At 44.5% G+C, this 21,681-nt stretch overlaps 2 protein-coding genes across 4 annotated transcripts in view; both read left to right on the top strand.

Annotated features, from left to right (window-relative positions):
- KLHL12 (kelch-like family member 12) overlaps positions 1–8,392 on the top strand; it is a 44,395-nt gene extending 36,003 nt beyond the window's left edge. For 2 of the 3 annotated variants that reach the window (XM_011990509.1, XM_011990510.1), the window contains exons 7-12: positions 2,555–2,661; positions 3,806–4,001; positions 4,762–4,920; positions 5,235–5,333; positions 6,087–6,273; positions 6,849–8,392. In XM_011990509.1, coding sequence (XP_011845899.1) covers positions 2,555–2,661; positions 3,806–4,001; positions 4,762–4,920; positions 5,235–5,333; positions 6,087–6,273; positions 6,849–6,975 — 875 coding nt within the window. In that variant the 3' untranslated portion in view covers positions 6,976–8,392. The remainder of the gene's footprint in view (positions 1–2,554; positions 2,662–3,805; positions 4,002–4,761; positions 4,921–5,234; positions 5,334–6,086; positions 6,274–6,848) is intronic. The other variant, XM_011990511.1, reaches the window with a different exon arrangement.
- Positions 8,393–9,928: 1,536 nt separating this feature from the next.
- RABIF (RAB interacting factor) lies at positions 9,929–20,441 on the top strand. Its single transcript, XM_011990512.1, has 2 exons — positions 9,929–10,513; positions 18,155–20,441. The coding sequence occupies exons 1-2, from the start codon at positions 10,220–10,222 to the stop codon at positions 18,398–18,400; spliced, it is 540 nt and encodes a 179-aa protein (XP_011845902.1). The 5' UTR covers positions 9,929–10,219; the 3' UTR covers positions 18,401–20,441.
- Positions 20,442–21,681: the final 1,240 nt, after the last annotated feature.

A 21,681-nucleotide genomic window follows, 5' to 3' on the forward strand; every position in this document is an offset into this window, starting at 1 on the left:
CTTGCTGGCTCACTTTGGAGAGGGTCCACTTTATTTGGCAAGTACATAAGACAAGTGTCCTCTTAGAAAAACTCCACGGTTTATGTGTGGGTGTATATGTTTTATTAAGAAAAATCTCAAACATAAAAACAGTAATACAATGATCCCCCATACCCATCACTCAATTTTAACAATTATCAACACATAGCTTTTTTTTTTTTTGAGATGGAGTTTCGCCTTGTGGCCCAGGCTGGAGTGTAGTGGCGCCATCTCAGTTCACTACAAGCTCCACTTCCCGAGTTCAAGCATTCTTGTACCTGAGCCACCCGAGTAGTTGAGATTTCAGGTGTGCACCACCACACTCAGATAATTTTTGTATTTTTAGTAGAGACGGGGTTTTGCCTTGTTGGCTAGGCTGGTCTCGAACTCCTTACCTCAAGTGATCTGGCAGCCTTGGCCTCCCAAAGTGTTGGGATTACAGGCGTGAGCCACTGTGCCCAGGCTATTTTGAAGCAAATTCCAGACTGGATATAATTCCATCACTATGTGTCATACTTCCACGTGTGTCTCTAAAAAGGATGAAATTTTTGACACATCTAGAATGCCATTATCACTGTTTAAAATCACACAGTTCCTTATTGTCATAAGTACGTGTTTGTGTAACTTTTTTTCCATAATTTTTTGTTGTTTGTTTTTGAGTACTTACGTTGTTCAAATCAGGAGCCAGACAAAGTCCACACGTTGCTAGTGATTTCATGTCTCTTTTCAGTCTCTTTTTAATACAAAATGTTTCCATCCTGTTTTGGTTTTTCCTAATCAATTTATTTCTTGACGAAAACAAGCTATTCGACCTGTAGAATTTCCCACATTCTGGACTCTGCTGTTGGCATCTTTATAGTGTCATTTAACATGTTCTTCTCCTATGTATTGCCTGTAAACTAGTGGTTGGACTAGAGGCTTGTTAAGAGTCAGCCTCAATGTTTTAGAAAAAAGACTCATTAGATGGTAGTGTGGTCCTTCCTATTCATCACCATTAGGAAGCACACAATGTCTCATAGTAATATGTTAGCTTTTGAAATAATGATTCTAGCTCAGCAATTGATGATAATTGTCAAATCCATTACTTCATTAGGGGTTTATCTGTGTTTCCTGTCAGCTTCAAGGTACTACATTTGCTCTTTCAAGTCCAGGTTACTTGTAAGATCACTTTGGTCTCCTAGATGCTTCCTAGTGATTGAATTTTCCAAAGCTCCAGCTAACTGTTCTCTCCATGAGTTCTAATGGAGCACATGCACAGGGGATTTTCTCAAAGAGACTTTGCTCTTTGGAAAAAGCCAAGCCAGGTGCTGTGGCTCATACCTGTAACCCCAGCTACTTGGTAGGCCAAGGCAGAAATATCGCTTGAGGCCAGGAGTTTGAGACCAGCCTGGGCAATATAGCAAGACCCTGTCTCCAAGAGCCAAGGTAGGAAGTATTTTATCAGAGTAAGGCCTTAGGGGAAGGGGAAGATATAAAGGCTGTCAGAATAGCTTCTTTGGGAAAATAGAGAAAAAGACTTTTCCTTTAAAACTCTAGTCTTTTGTTGCCTTGTGGTTTTGATGAATTGGCAGGGAATGTGATCATATAGTTGACTACATTGGAGAAGGAAATGTTCATGAAAAAGAGATTTTAGGCCAGGCACAGTGGCTCATTCCTGTAATCCCAGCACTTTGGGAGGCTGAGGCAGGAGAATCACTTTAGGCTAGGAGTTTGAGATCAGCCTGGGCAATATAGCGAGACCCTTTCTCAATTCAGAAAAAGAGACTTTAAATCCATCACTTGGATCCTAAGTTTCAACATGCAGCTTTTTTTTGTGACAAGGTTAGGAGAGTTCTTTCCCTATTACAACAAAAAAACCCTCCCAATTTGGGTTTTTTCAGGCTGAGAAGTGCAGAGAGTGCCTTTAGCCTCTCACCTGCACTTAAGACCTCAAGTATTATGTCAGCCAGTCATCTCAATAGGTTGAAATGGTGCACTGTTGCCGGGCACGGTGGCTCACGCCTGTAATCCCAGCACTTTGGGAGGTTGAGGCTGGCAGATCACCTGAGGTCGGGAGTTCAGGACCAGCCTGACCAACGTGGAGAAACCCCATCTCTGCTAAAAATACAAAATTAGCCAGGCATGGTGGCATATGCCTGTAATCCCAGCTACTTGGGAGGCTGAGGCAGGAGAATCACTTGAGCCCAGGAGGTGGAGGTTGTGGTGAGCCGAGATTGTGCCATTGCACTCCAGCTTGGGCAACAAGAGTGAAACTCTGTCTCCAAAAAAAAAGAAATGGTGCAGTGTCATGTTGAAGTTTGCTTTCTAGAGTTTTAATGTTGTCCAGAAATTTAAGTTTCAGAGACTTGAGAGCTACAGCCTCAAGGAGAAATAACTCCCCATTCGACAGCCTTATGATTATCTCCCATTTCAGATTGCATCCCTCAGCCACATAAAACAAGACATCCTAGAACTGTTTCTGTTGACACTTCCCTGTGACTAGTTACCCATCCAGGGATGCTGAACTAACCCATCTTTTTTCTGCCTTTGTCTTCAGGAGCCAATGAAGTGCTTTTGGTGGTTGGGGGCTTCGGAAGCCAGCAGTCTCCCATCGACGTGGTAGAGAAATACGACCCCAAGACTCAGGAGTGGAGCTTTTTGCCAGTAAATAATGGTGAAACCATTCGTTGGGAGGGAGCTTAAATGTCCTCAGTCTCTGGCTCCAGATCGTAGCTAATCCAGCCTTAAGAGTAGAAAAGCCTAATAACAGGATCATGTTTCTTACAGCAGTCTTGTGCACATAGTAGGTACTCACTAAACAGTTTTTGACTGTTTAGATTAGAAGATTATGCCTTAGTAATGTCAGTGGCCCTGTGTCAAGGTAAACTCAGATGGCCACCACTAGTTAGGTGCCTTTCCAAGCTGTCTGTATAATTCCCAGCACATTTCATTGGTCATGCTGTGTTAAACTGAACTGAATGTTAAATTGTGTGTAATTGAACCTAGTGTTCATTTGAGCTCAGAAGTTTGGGCTGGGCGTGGTAGCTCACACCTGTAATCCCAGCCCTTTGGGAGGTTGAGATGGGAGGATCCCTTGAGGCCAGGAGTTCAAGACCAGCCTGGGCAATATGGTGAGACTCTGTCTCTACAAAAAAGTAAACAAAAAAATTAGCCAGGCATGGTGGTGCATGCCTGTAGTCCTTAGCTACTTGGGAGGCTGTGGCAGAGGATTGCTTGAGCCCAGGAGTTCGAGGTTGCAGTGAGCTGTGATTGTGCCACTGCACTCCAGCCTGGGTGACAGTGAGATCCTAACTCAGGAAAAAAAAAAAAAGTTTGTATCTGTCTTCCTCAGCATGTCTCTTTCAGTGCTGAATGAACAATAGTACTTTCTAAAAAAACATGGAAATCCAACCCTCCTACCTTTTAAGGTTCTTGTAATAAATCCTGGCCCTTTGATTAGCAGTGTGGGAATACTTTTCCACTTTATGGAAGGATATCAGTCTCTTAGCCCAGTGCCTTATGGAAAAGAAAGGAGTCAGATACTGGATAACAGAAGGCTGTTAAATCTTTTGGAAGCCTTGGAAAGAGGCAGATGTGCAGAAAGCTTGTATCTTTAAGAGCACCACAAGCATTTCGTTCAGTAGATAGCTATTTGGGAGCCACTTGAGGATGAACCACTCAGGGAGGGTTCATGATAACAGGTGAAGAAGCATAGAGGTGTGCAGATGCAACAGGGAAGATAGCAAAAGGTAAGGCCTAAAACTTGCCTAACTGAAATGCTCTGTACCTCTTCTCTCCAAATCCATAGAGCATCACTCGTAAGAGACGTTATGTGGCCTCAGTGTCCCTACATGACCGGATCTACGTCATTGGTGGCTATGATGGCCGTTCCCGCCTTAGTTCAGTGGAATGTCTAGACTACACAGCAGATGAGGATGGGGTCTGGTATTCTGTGGCCCCTATGAATGTCCGACGAGGTCTTGCTGGAGCCACCACCCTGGGAGGTAGGCTGGATGTGCAGGGCAATTATTTCCATCTTACTGTGGCTGGACCAGGGTTTTTAACCTCTCCTGTTGTCTGGCAGGAGCATGAAATATGGAGACAAAATTAAGGTCAAATGTTACTATTATTTGACATAGGGTCTCTCTTTGTTGCCCAGGCTGGAGTGCAGTGGCGCGATCACGGCTCACTACAGCCTCAACCTCCCCAAGCTCAAGCGATCCTCCCACCTCAGCTTCCTGAGTAGCTGGGACTATAGGCATGCACCACCATGCCCAGCTATTTTTTTGTATGTTTAGTAGAGACAGGGTTTCGCCATGTTGCCCAGGCTGATGTCTTACTCCTGAGCTCAAGTGATTCACCCGCCTCGGCCTCCCAAGGTGCTGGGATTACAGGTGTGAGCCACTGTGCCCAGCTGACAAATATTCCTTTTTGCTTTCAGAAATATCAGTGTAATAGAAGCTGTTTGATATTCATGGATGTTTCAGTACTGACTACAAAGTTGGCAAATCAAGTTCCAACGTGCTAGGTGGGGAACTGGCACTAGTTGTATTTTTGCAAACTCCCAGGTGGTCTTTGAATGCTTTTAAGGATTTTATTTTACCCCATTCTTCCTTGTCTATAAAACTTAATTGACTTATCTCATTAAAAAATACTTTGTTTTTGCTCCCAGACTTTTAAAGAATCCTTGGAAAATTTGTAGAGGAAAGAGTTCTTAGAAATCTGTCATTCTCTAATAGTCTGTAATTTGTTTATTCTGAGCAGATATGATCTATGTCTCTGGGGGCTTTGATGGAAGCAGGCGTCACACTAGTATGGAGCGGTATGATCCAAACATTGACCAGTGGAGCATGCTGGGAGATATGCAGACAGCTCGGGAAGGTGCCGGACTCGTAGTGGCCAGCGGAGTGATCTACTGTCTAGGTATCGAGTCTGGGATGCAGGAATGGGAGAGAACTCAATGGGTAGTGGACTGTGAGTAAGGATTCCTTTTTACTAGGATGAAGTTCATAGACTTCCCTTCAACTAAAACCCTGGTGTGTGTTAATATATTTTCCATTAATTGGGATTATCTTTTTCTTATAAGCAGAAAGTAGGGTACTGTCAGATTTCTCTTAGAGTTACTGGAACTCTTGGGGGAAAATTGAAACTAAAATAGTTGAAGCAGTCAGAGAAAGACCGACCAGAAATGGGCATGAGGATTTACCACTCTTTCTGGAATGATCTCTGTCTTCCAGGAGGATATGACGGCTTGAATATCTTAAATTCCGTTGAGAAATATGACCCTCATACAGGACATTGGACTAATGTTACACCAATGGCCACCAAGCGTTCTGGTAAGACTAGATCTGAGGGAAGGGACAATAGATGGTACTGTCAGACATTTGCATATATAATGGTGGTGCACGGGGCAAACTGTAGATTAATGTAAAAATGAGATTCTGCTCTCCTCCTTTTCTCTGTTTTCTCTAAATATTAGTGAGGATAAAGACAGTTGATACTTAACAACTAGATTATACATTTGGAAGCAAAAGCCTTCATGTCTTTGTTCTCTCCCTACTTTTTAGAATATCTAGTACAATTTTGTCTGTGTAGTACATGTTAAATAAATGTTAAATAAAGTCTTTAATGCATAAGGACAAAAGAGTAGCTACTTACCTTCACCGAGAACTTTTTGAAGTGGAGCAGGCTGGGATGTAGAAAAGGAGAAAACACTGTGCCGTTCTGGTTTACTTATTCTGGGTAAAAATTGCTTCAGAAGCATAATCACAACTCCTTTCCCTCCATCAACCTTTATTGCTGCCTTTTTTTCTCTTCCTCCCTTTCTCCTAATTAGAAGGGTTGGGCTCTGAGTTAATGAAAGTAAGGAGAACAATTGTTACTTATCTTTTATCATTTCAAGTCCAAGCCAAAGGGTTTATAGGTGGAATAACTTGTGCTGGACTAGATTATTCTAGGCCCGTATGGACCCAGTCCATATCTCTCATCTACTGTAGAACTCAGCTAGTCATTAGTGACGATAGTTTATTTCTATAATTCAGATTCTAGGCTTAGTACCATTCGTTTGCTAATGCCTTCATTTTCCCCAGGTGCAGGAGTAGCCCTGCTGAATGACCATATTTATGTGGTGGGGGGATTTGATGGTACAGCCCACCTTTCTTCCGTTGAAGCATACAACATTCGCACTGATTCCTGGACAACTGTCACCAGTATGACCACTCCACGATGCTATGTAGGGGCCACAGTGCTTCGGGGGAGACTCTATGCAATTGCAGGGTGAGGATTTAGAAACGAATCCAGACTCAATATGTAGCCAGAGCAAGAGTCTATGTGATCTGATCCTCATTTTTGGATGGAGACAAGACTTGGGTAGGGGTAAATATCTCCAGTGGCAACTTGATATTTTTTATTAGATTTTTTTTAGTTTTTAGAGACAGAGTCTTGCTCTGTCACCCAGGCTGGAGTCTGAGTAGAGTAGCTGGGACCACAGGTGCATGCCACTGTGCCAGACTAGTTTTTTATGTTGCCTAGACTGGTCTCCAACTCCTGGGCTTAAGCAGTCCTCCCACCTCAGCCTCCTAAAGTGCTAGGATTACAGGCGAGAGTCACCATGCCTGGCCTCCAGTGGCAGCCTTAATGAAGGACTTGTGTGGAAAGGAATAGAAGGCGAATTTCTTTCTTTCTTTAAATTTTATTGAGACGGGGTCTCACCATGTTGCCTAGGCTGTTCTCAAATTCCCTCCTGGACTTAAGCAATCCTCTTACCTCAGCCTCCTGTGTAGTTGGGATTACAGGCACGTGCCACTGCATGCAGCTGACTCATTTCTTTCTTTTGCTTCTTTCCCACTCAGATATGATGGTAATTCCCTGCTAAGTAGCATTGAATGTTATGACCCTATCATCGACAGCTGGGAAGTCGTGACATCCATGGGAACCCAGCGCTGTGATGCTGGTGTGTGTGTTCTCCGTGAGAAGTGACCATTGTTGGGGCACCATCCAGAGCTATTCCAGTCCAGTGGACAGTTAGTGGGAGAATCAAGAATCCTTTCCAGAATGTCTGTTTCTCACTATGTGCACAGGTTGATTACAGGCACCAGTGCAGTGATGATTGTACTTATTTGACACATACTCCCCCTCGTCCTGGGTCTTGCTCCTGAGAAGGGTGGGTAACAGATACTCCAGAGAAAAGAATGCACATTGAATGGATGTGAGAGACCACATTGCCTCTCCCACTGCTTTGGGGAGCATTTTCCTGTCATTTCTAACTTACCACGTGCTTGGTGTACTATATGTATGTTGTGCCTCATATGTTGCAAGGTGAGTATAGCCTACTAGATGTGGGTAATATCCAGCCTAGATGATTGGAAAGATACCAATTTAAGTAAGCTTGGTAAAATCCAAGTCTTTTTTTTTTTTTTTTTTTTCCAGGAACAACTACATTTCTCATCTACAGGTAGCTAGGGGCAACACAGTTCCATTGTAGAGGGAAACCAAAGGGAGAGCCCCACAAAACTTTGGGGGCAAGGGAGAGAGAGACTCATCTGACACTTCTTTTGGAGGTCAGGGTTTGTATATCAGAATTGAAGTTAGAATAAGTGAATTAAACTCAATGTGATGGAATGTGAGTGAACCTAGAACAGCACTGAAGTATGACATAACCTGGAAGACTGAGAAGGGTATATTATTTGAAGGATCTTTTTATTTCCCCAAGGTCTTTCGCACTGGAGACAGCATAAAAGAGTGAACAAATGTTGGGATGAGAGAAGATGACATCAATGTGGGAGTTCACTATAACTGGGGATAAACTAGAAGTACCTGTGATTTTACAGTCGTCTTATTACCTGCCAGGGCTTATCTAGCCATGGCAATGTTTGCCTTGAATGGGGGTGAAAGCCTTTCTTTGTTGAATCAAATACTACTACACTATTACACTTCCACACTATTTATTTGGGGATGGGCTGGGAGTGACAGTAGCCTAGTAGTTCAGCTACCTGATTGCTGCCCCATTCTTTTAGAAGCACACTTCTGCCAAGGAGTGGTTTGTACTGCTGTGTTTGGTACATTTGGTCTTTTTTTCTGGTATAAGTTTTCTTTACCTGTCCTTTAGTGTAGATTTTATTCATCATAGGACAGAATAATCAAGGACAACCAAAATCCTTTTGTTAGTTTCAGTACCTCAGCTAGCAGCATTTCTGAGCTATCATTCAATGTTCCTCCGTGTCATGGAGTGAAATTCTTGTTTTATGGGTATTGGGAGTGTGGGAATGTGATAACCTAAACAATCTTTGCTCTGAAATTCCATTTTCCCCTCTTTCCTTGAATTGTATTGACCTACAGAGTTAATTTCCTTTGTATTTTTTTAAGAAAATATTAAAAATCATTGGTGTCAAGTGCCGAGAGTTTGTGGCTAACCAGCATTGCCTTTAGCAGATATTTGGGAGGGAAAGATGTAGGGATCAGCCGTAGCTCCCGTCTCTTCAACCTGTTCATCTTGTGTGTTTGCCAACTAGTTCCGCTATTTCTCTGTTAGACACAGGTAAGAGGTAGCCACTTTACACTTTGGAGATTCTCTTCAGTAAAATATTTTCCTGATTTGCTGTATTCATTATTCCCTCTCATGCTTGGAGTTACTTGAAAACCAAAGGAACAAAGAAGAGACATCTTGAATTCACTTAGCACCCACTTGAATTTTAGGGTTTCAGTCACACTAGTCCTTTTTTCCATTTGATTTGAATTATGGCATGTGATACATAAACAGCTATGCAGAAGGCCTGCAAAACTGCAACAATCCTGATGCTTCCAGAGCAAAAGGGAGGAGCAACCACATGAGGAAGTTATTTTCCTTAAAGATACCTGCCAACTTTGGCAGATGGATTGCGCCTGCTAATTAAACCACAGCCTATAAAACGTGGCTTTTCCTCTGTCAGGAATAAATCCAGGGGAGGGTGAAGGACTGATGGCTCCCATGCTGTCTTCAGTGCTAATGAGTTTCAGACCAACTTCACAAGTAGTACATACACTGAAGCTACGATGGAATGTTCTACAGAAAGATCAACATGTAAAACTTAGAGCTCCTTTTTCACTCTTTTCACAATCGTACACTTTCACGTGCTCACATATATACACAGAGATACCCCTAATTTGGTGGTTCATCTTATTTTTTCAAGCTCCCATAATTGGCAACCAGCTACTTAGTCATCTAACCCAGGAAAACCAGCAGTTGCTTTGTGTCACCCCCATCACAACACAGACGTCCAGCTAGTTTCTAAGTTCTGTACAATTTTAATTGTTCCAAGTCCATTCCCATATCTTTGTTCCCTCTGCTAGCTTCAGGGCCTTTCTCAGCTAGACTCAAGGTAATAGCCACTGATATCCTTACCTCTACTCTTTTTCCTCTCTTCAATCTATTCTTTCCATTTAGTCATAGGTTGTCTCTCTGAAGCATAGATAGGATCATTACAGTACTTAACATCAGACAGTAAATATCGAACAGTTATTTCTGGCCTAAAATTCCACAGATTCCCATTGTTCATGTTATTAATGTTAAATTCCTTAGCATGACATTACATCCATGGAGCTCTGAGTCCACTCCACCTTCCTGATCTTACCTACCTCTACTACCGCTTCTCCCCAGGTGTAATGTGGATCAGCCACAGTGGTCTACTAACCATTCCTAAATTTGTTCTCACCTTTGTTCATATATAATACTATTCTGTCTGAAATAATCTTGCCTTCCTGACAATCCTAGTTAATGAAGAGCAGCGGCTTTAGTTATGCTGCAGCCTTTCTGATCTTTACCTTTCTCATTTCGTGCACAAGAGTGCCGATTCCGTAAGGAAGCTGTGGTGATGTGGTAAGTTTCTAAAGGCGCTTTGACATTTTGCCGCATAGTAAATGGTCACAATGAGTAGAAGAGACCAGCAATTAAAGCTTCCACGCATCTTTTTCCAATACCAAAAAGATACATGCCCCTCTAAGTAGTTTAAGAAGCTAATGTGGCTAAAACTTGATGGGAAGTCCGACCCAGATTACCTTCACATTGCCTCCAATAATGTCCCCATTCATTCAGGAGACTAAATTCAGATCTCAGAAAACTAAACAGGTCAACAGGTTTTAATATTAAGTGAAGCCCAGTGGCCAGGTGGGTATGGAGATATGTCACTGGTCCCAAGAAGTGTCCCTGTCACAAAGCCTGCCGACACCTAGCCACTCAGGTTAGGCAATGAATGAAGGCGCTTGCGCAGTAGAATCCAGAGCGGGGAAGCGGGCGCCTGCGCAGAGACGTGGTGACCGTCCGCTTCACGCCAAGCCGCGCCAGCGCAGTGAAGAACGAGCCAGCAGAAACAGCGCCTGCGCAGCCGTGGCTGAGGAGCTTGTGGCGGCAGCGGCAATGGAACCAGCGGAGCAGCTGAGCGAGTTAGTGTCAGCCGAGGGCCGAAACCGGAAGGCGGTGCTGTGCCAGCGTTGCGGCTCCCGGGTGCTGCAGCCAGGGACCGCTCTCTTCTCTCGCCGACAGGTAGGGAGGCAGGTTGGAGGCCGTTTACACCCGCAGTCTCCCGGACGAGCTGCCGCGGACAGTATCTGAACCCCGGCTCCTCAATTTCCGGAGACCGCGCCCTCCTCGCGCGGCCTTAAGCCCCGCCCCTCGGGCCTCCGCTCGGCGAGGCTCCGCCCCTGGGGCCGCCAGAGGCGAGGGAGGGAACGTGGTCCCGCCCCGGCGTCTTTTGCCGCGGGAACCCTTCCCTGAGCCACCCGGCCCTTCTCCCCTGGAGCGGCTTCGAGCGCGGGACGTGCGCCCCGCCGCCGTCCAGGGCCGCTGCTTCGCGGGCGCGTGGAAGGGAGGCGCCCCATTCCGGCTTCCGGAGCTCCCGCCGGCTTGCAGGAGACCCGGCAGGTACCTGTCGGCCGCGGCTCACCGCGAGTGTGGCCGGGTTCCTGTCGCACTTCATACCCCACCCGCCAGTCCTGAATTCACCGTCTTATTTATGACAGGCACCTGTCTGCTCCACAGAGGAGCCCCAGAAACAACTGGTGTAGGGGACGCGGCAAAATAACCCTGGTAACCAATCCACTTTACCGAGGCACTGGAAGCCTCTGGTTTTCCAGATGAATCATATTTGAAGTGCTTAGATCCCTGATGTCCTGGAAGTAAATTTCGAAGAAAAACTATTTCCCGTCAGTTTAGGGATTTTAATACCCTTCCTACCACCATCATCGCAAGTGAGAACGTTGAAAAAAAATTTTATTTCGGTAAACTCTGTGTTGAAGTGCAAATATGTTATTTCAACCATAGGAACATCCTATCATTCAAAATTATTTCTAAAAATATGCAGACCATTTTATTATTCCATGTGGTTGAACAGATCGTGAAGTGTAATGTCTAGTAGAAGAGCAAGAAGCATTCATTCCTCCAAAACAGCCTTCCATCAAAGGAGGAAAAAAAGGAATCTATGTCTGTTGTTTTGTAGGTATTTTGATGACTTTTGATCTAGAGATTGGTGGAGGTCCCGGGGTTCTTTTAAGGCTTCCAAGGTTTGGGAGTAGAGTTCTCAATTAATTTTACGAAGTTAGTGGCGTTATGGAGTCAATGGAAAGAACATGGATCTTGGAATTAAAACATACATGGAATTGAGTCCTGACTTTACCATTCATTAACATTCAAAGAGTTAGGCTGGGCGCGGCATGCCTGTAATCCCAGCACTTTGGGAGGCTTAGGCGGGCGGAACACCTGAGGTCAGGAGTGGGAGACCAGCCTGGCCAACATGGCAAAATCCCATCTCTACTAAAAAAAATACAAAAATTAGCTGGGCGTGGTGGCACACGCCTGGAATCCCAGCTACTCGGGAGGCTGAGGCAGGAGAATCGCTTGAACCTGGGAGCCGAGATTGAGTCACTGCACTCCAGCCTGGGCGACAGAGAGAGACACCATCTCAAAAAAAAAAAAAGTTAACCTCCATGAGATGCAGGTTGCTTATTGTGTAAAAGAGGGGTGTGCAGTCTTTTGGCTTCCCTGAGCCATATTGGAAGGTTTGTCTTGGGCCACACAAAATATACTAACGATAGCTGATGAACTAAAAAAAAAAAATTGCAAAAAAAAAATCTCATGATGTTTTAAGAAAGTTTCCAAATTTGTGTTGGCCGCATTCAAAGCCGTTCTGAGCCGTATGCCGGCCGCGAGTTGGACAAGCTTGTTGTAAAATGAAGATGATGATAGATGGAAGAATTTATATAAAAGCACTTAGCACTGTGCCTAGTATGTAGTATGTATAGGTTAATTCCCATCTTTTCCATGGCAAGGTCTTGTCTAACTTTATAAACTGACATAAATTAAGAGACTTCTAAATGGAGTTTATAGTTTGTTTTAAAATTCTTCATTTTTTTTTCTTAAAAACAAAAAACATAGCCCACGCCTGTAATCCCAGCTCTTTGGGAAGCTGAGTTGGGCGGATCACTTGAGGTCAGGAGTTCAACACTGGCTTGGCGGACATGGTGAAATCCCAGCTCTACTAAAAATACAAAAATTATCTGGGCGTGTTGGTGGGCACCTGTAATCCCAGCTACTCGGGAGGCTGAGGCACAAGAATCGCTTGAACCCAGGAGGCAGAGGTTGCAGTAGGTCAAGATTGCACCACTGCACTCCAGCCTGGGTGACAGAGCAAGAGTCCATCTCAAAAAACAAAACAACAACCACCACCAAAAAAAAAAAAAAAAAAAAAAAAACAGAAAAAACATAGACGCACTCACTGTATTGGTCTCCAACTCCTGGGCTCAAGTGATTCATCCACCTTGGCCTCCCAAAGTGGTGGGATGACAAGTATGAGCCACCGGGCCTGGCCAGGATCTTTCTTTTGTTTTGTTTTGTTTTGTTTTTGAGAGGAGTCTCACTCTTGTCTAGGCTGGAGTGTAGTGGCACGATCTCAGCTCACTGCAACCTCTGCCTCCCGAGTTCAAGTGATTGTCCTACCTCAGCTTCCCAAGTAGCTGGGATTACAGGTGCATGCCACCATGCCCAGCTAATTTTTGTGTTTTTATTAGAGATGGGGTTTCAGCATGTAGGCCAGGTGAGCTGCTGCGCCCCACAGGACCTACCTTCTGCCCTGCCCTCCCTTCCCCTCCCCCTCCCCTCCGTTCCCCCCTTCCCTTCTCCCCTTCCCTTCTCCCCTCCTCTTCCCTCCTCCCCTTCTCTTCCCTCCCCATTCCCTGTTGTGCTCCGTCACAAGCATGGCTCACTGCAGCTTCCAACCAGCCAAAATTCTTAATTCTTGTTTGATACTATTTTAAACTGATCTGCCAAAAACTGTGTGAGCAAATTAAATTATATATGTTACATTTATTTTTGTTTCTCAACTAACACAGTGGCCCCTATTCTAGAAAGAGGCCTAAGAATTTTCTTTAATGCATTTTGTGTGTTTTAAAATGTTTTCCCTCTTTTAAAAACGCAAAAAGGTGTTTTTTTGTTGTTGTGTTTTTTAACAATGGCTTTAGTATTTCTGGAAATTTCCTATTTCTTGAGAAAGAATTGTTGGAAGAATCCTATCCCTTTTTCTGGACTCGAACAACTCAGCTGTAATCCAACCCAGTGTTCTCCTTACTCTCAGTCCTAATTGTTTTCTCCTTTCTTTTCTCAAATACTAATTTCAGCAAAAATATAACTTCTAGGACGTGATGTAAATAGAAAGTAGAAAATTTCATGGAAGATCCTAACCAGTTATTTATTAGTCCTTTCCCTGCTGTGTGTCACACATTTTAAGGTGGGGAAAAACAGTTCCATCCTTAGAACAGGCAGCTTCTGAGATGCCGAGCTCCTTAACTAAAGCTTTGGTGTAAACCCCGTAAAGGTTTGGGGTAGCTCTTTTTTTTGTCATCACTGTGACATATTGCAGATAAACCACCATTAGGGCAATTACAGCAGGGCTGTTAATCATCTCCGCAGGTGTTAAAGGAGCACTCTCAGCCCTTAAGCCTGGAGAAAGGTATGTACGGAGTCTGGTTAGAGGTGGCCTACAGCTTTCTCTCTCACTCCACCCAGTGGAATAGCCTAGTAGCCTGCAGATGGGAACAATTGGAGAACTAGACTGCCAGTCCTACCTTTGAGGTGATCCAGGGCCTAGCACTTACTGTATCTCATGTTCCAGAGTACTTTAGTCTAAAGCAGTATGTTTCTCAATTCCTCCCACACTCTCCAGAGGACATTTAGCAATATCTGGAGACATTTTTGGTTGTCAGAATGAGGGAGGTGTGCTACTGGCATCTAGTGGGTAGAAGCCAGGGATGCTGTCTTACTCCGTCTCAAACAAAACAAAAAAACAAAAAAAAGGCTGGAGTGCATTGGCACGATCTCTGCTCACCTAATCTCTGTCTCCTGGGTTCAAGCAATTCTCCAGCCTCAGCCTCCCAGGTAGCTGGGATTACAGGTGCCCCCACCATGCCCAGCTAATGTTTTGCATTTTTTAATAGAGATGGGGGTTTCACCATGTTGGCCAGGCTGGTCTTGAACTCCTGACCTCAGATGATCCGGCCACCTTGGCCTCCCAAAGTGCTGGGATTACAGGTGTGAGCCACTGTGCCCAGCCCAAACAGTGATATATTTTGCTCAGGAATTTAGGGTTCGACTGGGTTTAGCCCGGCAGTTCTCACTGGGGGTCTCTGATGTGATGGCAGTCAGAAAGGTCATTCCGTCACGCGTCTGCCTGTGGGCTGGGAGGGCTCACACACCTGAGCACTGGAACAGGATTTGGGGCCACCTCTGTCCCTACATGGACCCCCCCCCCAGCCTGATCTCTACATGGCACCCTCAGGATAGCCGGACTTACGACACAGTGACTGAAGGCTCCCAGCACAAGTGTCCCATGAGAAATGGCAAAAGTTGCATGCCATTTTCTAACCAGCCTGTCACTACCACCACATACATTCATCAAGCAATCACCATGGCCTGCCCAGACCAAAGGAGAGGGGTATGGACTCCACTCTAGGTGGAAGGATTATCAGAGAATTTTCGGATGTGTTTTGAAACCACCACAAGTAACTCCCAGAAGGAAAAAAATTACGAAAAAGTTAACAGAAGTGTACTCTGTATTGTAACAGTTTTTATTCTCATCTATATTATAGCATGCTTGCCAAGTTTTCTATAATGAAAATGTATTTTTACAATGAGAAAGGTAGTATTTTGTTTTTAAAAGGGTGCTGTTAGTAGTATATCAGCAGTCTCACTGAGTTGTGGTGTTCAGTCTGTTTCTAAAGAGGCTGTCCAGGATTCGCTGGGGTCCTGACAGAACAAAGGTAACCCATCTGGTTAGGGATCTCACTGGCAACTTCACACCAAGTTGAGTTTGCCTCAAATCACTAATTTTTTTGTTGCCACTCCCAGTAGCCTATCCAGAAAGCCTCATTATATGCCAGGTGTTATAGCTATCGCCTGGCCCTAGCAGTTGTCCTTGGCATTGCAGTAAATAGGTTGAGATCCAGGCAGAGATGCACATACATATGCATATATATGGATATACTCTTGTGGGCCTGACTGAGAGGGTCTAAGTTGAAATGGGAATGTTGAGGAATAGAGCAAACAGGACCCAATATGATGTCTTGAATGGATTGTTAATTATGGTAGTACCTTTAAATTACAGATCAAAGGGGAGACAACTGGACAGGTGACGCTTTGTGCCACAAGTGGGAACTGAGAGAGGGAAGGTGGTGGTCTTTTGTTGGGCACCTCCTGAACACTCATGCTTTAGTCAGTTTTCCTTTTGTTTTGTTGGACACATCAAATTCTTGGTTGATTGGTTAGATGTCTTAACTAGTCCACTGAAGTTTACTCCGTCTATGTGAAGATGTGTGAGATTTCATTCCTACAGTAGAGGGGATAAGACAGAAATATATATAGGAAAATTGAGGCCCACAGAAAGTTACAGATGAGACCAGAATTCAGGTTTCCCGGTTCCTTAATTTTGATTCCTAACTCTCTTTGCCTCTACTTGTTCCTGTTTTTGTTTAAGGTAGAACAAAGTGTTAGGGACACCTTGAACATGAGGCATAAAGAATGAGTGGAGTAGCAGTATTACACAGTGGCTTGCACTGTAACCCCAGTTACTTGGGAGACTGAGGCTGGAGGATCGCTTGAGCCCAGGAGTTCAAACCCAGCCTGGGCAATGTGGAGAAACCCCGTCTTTAATTACAAAAAACCAAAAAAGTGTATCATGGGGTGGGAAATGGGAAATAAGTGATATGACAGCAGCCGTATGAGGAGCAGAGGAGTAGCAAACTTGGCTGGCATGATATTTTGCAGTAGTCTGGGACAGCTAAGAGTATATACACTATCCATATGGAAGAAATTAAAGCAATTTTGTGTGTGCCAGAGGCCTTCTCCTAATGATTGAGAAGTCATATAGGTTGGAGGGTACAAGCATCCTAGAGCTGATAATTCCAAATTGTAGAACTAGATTTTCCTTTTTATAAGATAAATCTAGTATATCCCTAACAGTGATGGAATAGATCAAAGCTAGATGTTCTATGCTCGTTCTCTTAACAAATCATTGAGATCCTGCTGTATACCAGTTGCTATTCTAAGCACTAGAGATCGAGTAATGAACAAGGTAAGCTCCTTGCTTTCCAGGAGCTGATATTCTAGTGGAGGTAGACACATGGTAAATAAGCCAATAAATGAATACAGTAATTTCAGAAAATAAGCAATAAGTAAACAAGTAGGAGTGGCATGATGAAGAGACTTCCAGGGGAAATGAATGTGTTCATTATCTTGATTATGATAATGGTTTCACTGATATATATGTGCTAAAGTGAAATAAACTGTGTGTTTTACTTTATTACTTTTTGAGACAGGATCTCACTCTGTCACCCAGGTTGGAGTACAGTGGCATGATCGTGGCTCACTGCAATCTCAATCTCCCCGGCTCAAGTGAGCCTCCCACCTCAGCCTCCTGAGTAGCTGGGACTACAGACACTTGCCACCATGCCCAGTTAATTTTTTTTTTTTTTTTTTGAGACAGAGTCTCGCTCTGTTGCCCAGTCTGGAGAGCAGTGGTGCAATCTCAGCTCACTGCAGCCTCAACAACCTCCTGGGCTCAAGCGATTCTCTTACCTCAGCCCTGTGAGTAGCTGGGACTACAGGTGTGCACCACCACAGCCAACTAATTTTTGTGTTTTTTGTAGAGATAGGGGTCTCACTACGTTGCCTAGGCTGGTCTTGAACTCCTGAGCTCAGCCGATCCTCCTGCTTCAGCCTCCCAAAGTGCTGGAATTACAGGCATGTACCACTGCGCCCAGCCCTGGCTAATTTTTTCAAATTGCTTTTTGTACAGACTAGGTCTCATTATGTTGCCCAGGCTGATGTGCATTTAAAATATGTGCAGTTCATATGTCAGTTTTACCTCAAGCTATTTGAAAAATATATATAGTGAGCAGTAAGTAAAGCTAATTCAGGTTGTTTGGTTAGATAAGACCTCCTAAGAAGGCTACATTTGAGCTGACTGCCGAGGAGCAGCTAGCCATGCCAAGATCTGAGGGCAGAACAGACTAATGCTGTTTGAGGAAGGCAAGAAAGCCAGTGTGTCTGAAGCATAATGAGCCAGGGAAACTAGGACCATGTGGGGCCCATGTTGAGGACAGCAGTGAGACCGAGTTCCCAGACCACCCAGCTGGTGCCCCTCTTTCATTTCTCTTAAGAATCAGGTTCACGCCTATAATCCCAGCACTTTGGGAGGCCTAGGCAAGCAGGTCACGAGATCAGGAGATCGAGACCATCCTGGCTAACAGTGAAACCCCATGTCTACTAAAAAAAAAATACAAAAAATTAGCCGGACTTGGTGGCGGGCGCCTGTGGTCCCAGCTACTCGGGAGGCTGAGGCAGAAGAATGGCGTGAACCCGGGAGGCGGAGGTTGCAGTGAGCTGAGATCACGCCACTGCACTCTAGCCTGGGCGACAGTGGGATAATCTGTCTCAAAAAAGAAAAAAAAAAGAATCAGGGCAGAGACCAGAGGCAAAGAAGAGCCACCCAGCATTATCGTCTACAGCTTAATGAGACGGCTTCTCTTTTTTAGTTTGTCATTCCTGCTAGGGAGCAATGTGAAGTGTACCTAGAATGGGGGTGTTGATGGAACTGGGCCAGTTCAACTTCTGCATTCTTTATGTTCTCTCCCACTGCAGCTTTTCCTTCCCTCCATGAGAAAGAAGCCAGCTCTGTCTGACGGCAGCAATCCTGATGGTGATCTCCTCCAGGAACACTGGCTGGTTGAGGACATGTTCATTTTTGAGAATGTGGGCTTCACCAAGGACGTGGGCAACATCAAGTTTCTGGTCTGCGCAGACTGTGAAATTGGACCAATTGGTTGGCATTGCCTAGATGACAAGAACAGTTTCTATGTGGCCTTGGAACGAGTTTCCCATGAGTAACTGAGGGGAAGGGTACCCAGCTCTACCTCCAAAGATAAACCTGCTCCCCACAAGAACTGGCCTTTAATGTGGTCTAACTGTTCTGCTGCCTTCTTCTCTGTGCTAATATAAATACTGAGTACCAGCATGTCCACTTGAACATGCAGAGGGTTAATCCTGCTTCCTAAAGCCTCACGTACATGCCTCCTGCCTAGTTCACTTTGCATCACATTTCCTAAGCTCCTTTTTCCCCCAGTTTTGGGACACTGCTTACCTCCACAAATCTCATCTCTTCCCTCGCATTCTGCCTAGGCTCTGTTTTGCCCAGGGGCTCTCTCTTTTTCTTGCTCTAGAAGAGCAGTATTCAACCGTTTAGCTATGACGACACGTAACAAAAGATGCTTATGTACTAATAGTTGAAAGTCTGCCTTTTTCTCATTCAAGAAGGCATACAAATATCTGAGAGTGACTTTGTTGTATAGCTACCCTTGTGATCTACAGTAATTTAATCAAACTAAAAGTAAAGCATTTACAAAACTCAGTATTTAAACCACTAACCAGAAACATTACTTGGGATGCATCTGCAGTACCATGTTTGAGCGCCTCTGCTCTAGATTGAGAATGACATTTTATTGTGAAGATGGGTGTGGTCCCTCTTCCTTTGAAATCTTACGGTTTCTTTTTATATTAACTCCCCACTGCTACAGCCTAGAAGGTGAGAAGCAGATTTTTAACCCCATCTGGCAGCCAGAGGAAAACCCAGCCCTGGCTGTTTACCCAGGCTCTCTTGGAATGAGAGTGGGGGGTGTAGGATATGAGGGTTAGGCCTTTGCCAGATTACACACAAGTTTATAATTCGCTTTATCTGGACAGGTAACTTTCTTCCTTTGTTTACAGGCAAGAACTTCTTTAATGGATAGTATCATTTACTGAACCTACTAGGCACGGTCCTCATGGAGTTTTGGTTCAACTGGAATCTCTGTGCCAACCCAGGATACAAACTTCCATCCAGATGCCTCTATTTCCATAGCTCCGGGGCTGCTCCAACAGTTTGATATCAGCAGACTTGTTTAAGCCTTCAACTTGATTTCCAATTATTCCATCATTTCTATTCTGAAATGACTCACCGTCATAGAAGGAAGTTTATTATGTAACCAAGGTTTCAGGTATCTTCCTGTCACCACCTCTACCATTCAGGAGGCCTAAACTTGAAATAAGTACTAAATAGAAACCTTACCATCTGAAGTCTCTTCCGTTGTTTTCTAGTTGCTTCCTCCTTCCTTTACCCCCAGACTTTCTAAGGGCTCCCCCGCTGCAGTGAAAGCTGGCCTTGGGCACACTTTTGCAACCAACCTACTCCCCTGGAAAGGTGGCTTCCTCCTCCAGTCAGCCTGAATGAGCTTCAGTAAGCAAGGAATTGAGAGAACTGTGTTTTTCCGACAAACGGTCACATGTCCATTGTTATGGCATCTAAAGAAAAACAAAGTTACCCACTCAAGTCAGGAGCATAACCCAAGTAGATGCCTCTAGAGGCACATGGCCCCTCACATCACAAGCCAGAACCTAAGCTAAGCATTTTTTAAAATGAGTTTGAGACTAGCCTGAGCAACATAGTGAGACCCCATCTCTATTTAAAAAATGAACAACATTACCTGGGCATGGTGGTGTATACCTGTAGTCCCTGCTCCTTGGGATGCTAAGGTGGGAAGATCACTTGAGCCCCAGAGATGGTGGCTGCAGTAAGCCAAGATCACACCACTGGCACTCCAGCCTGGGCAACAGAGTGAGACCCTGTCTCAAACAACAACCACAAATACATACATATATATACACACACACACACACACACATATATATAGCGACTTGAATAGGAAACCATAGTATTTCATTGTTTTAATTTGCATTTATTTTATTTTTAGTGAAACTTTTATGTACGTATCGGTCATTTCTGTTTCCTTTTTTGAAAACTGCCAAATGTTGCCCTAGTGGCCAAAACTACCAAGTTGCTATTCTGCCTTTTCAGTTTGATCTGAAAGAAATAAAGGCATTTAAGCAATGGAAATTAGATTTCTGCATGTCCTTGGAAAGAATATATAAATTGAAAAAACAGGAGAGCTGAAACCTGAACCTTGGGGTTTAGCTTAAGGTCAACCAACTGATTATCTAGTCTCCTATAAAATGCCAATGTCATTTCTTCATTTCCCTCACACATAGTAGGCTCTCAGTGCATACTTGTGAATCAGCTGCTATTTGCTGTAGGTAGATAGAAGCAACCTGTGCTTTCTACTCCTAGTATAGAAACTTCTGTTTTCTATTGGGGACAGCAGTTGATTTTGCGAAGGTCTGATTGTTTCCACATAAGCGTCTGTTGTTTAAAAAAAACACAGAATCAAAGATGGGCAATGGTGTACCGACATTTCACAAATTGTATATGAGGCTGCACATGTAACTAAGTAGCTATGAGGACTTCTGCTTCTGGTAATGGTGGATAGGTCCTTTGGACTGACCAGCTCACTGGTTAACTAGAAAGGCTGGAAAGGCTGGACAAAATACTTCAGAATCTTGGTTTGAAGGCACCAAGAGAGCCAACATGACTTTGAAGAATTGCTAAACGAGGACGGCAGAGGAGATGGGAACCCTGGGAGGTGGGCTTGGTGTGATGGGCCACCGTTCTCCTGGGAGCATTTGCCAAACTTGGAGGCGAATCAGAGGCTTAGCAGTGATTTTAGCAGCCTTTCAGAAGTAGGGGACAGGGCCTGTGAAAGGGGGATGGACTTGGTGGTGTCCCTCACTTTTGGTGTTTTTTTGTTTGTTTGTTTGTTTTTGAAATGGAGTCTCGCTCTGTCCCCCAGGCTGGAGTGCAGTGGCGCGATCTCGGCTCACTGCAAGCTCCGCCTCCCGGGTTCACGTCATTCTCCTGCCTCAGTCTCCCAAGTAGCTGGGACTACAGGTGCCCGCCACCACGCCCGGCTAATTTTTTTTTGTATTTTTAGTAGAGACGGGGTTTCACCATGGTCTCGATCTCCTGACCTTGTGATCCGCCCGCCTCGGCCTCCCAAAGTGCTGGGATTACAGGCGTGAGCCACCGCGCCCGGCCATCCCTCACTTTTGGTTGAAGCCCTCAGTCTTTTGCACCCCAGGAATAAGGGTGAGGCAGTGTAGGAAACAGGCTCTCAGGACTGCAGCCAAGCTTCTGATTATGGATCTTAATCTTTGAAATTAGATTAAGGTGATCCCAGAGTGGTAGTTTGCCCAAACTCTTTGGATAAGCAAACAAAAACCCTCTCTAGAGGATATTATTA

The sequence above is a fragment of the Mandrillus leucophaeus genome, unplaced genomic scaffold, assembly GCF_000951045.1.
Source record: "Mandrillus leucophaeus isolate KB7577 unplaced genomic scaffold, Mleu.le_1.0 Scaffold38, whole genome shotgun sequence".
NCBI lineage: Eukaryota > Metazoa > Chordata > Mammalia > Primates > Cercopithecidae > Mandrillus > Mandrillus leucophaeus.

Bases quoted from the DNA above. Each gene is read 5' to 3' on its own strand.
- RABIF (XM_011990512.1), top strand. From the start codon at position 10,220: ATGAATGAAGGCGCTTGCGCAGTAGAATCCAGAGCGGGGAAGCGGGCG. The intron at 10,514-18,154 runs GTAGGGAGGCAG...CTCCCACTGCAG, and splicing joins CTCTCTTCTCTCGCCGACAG to CTTTTCCTTCCCTCCATGAG.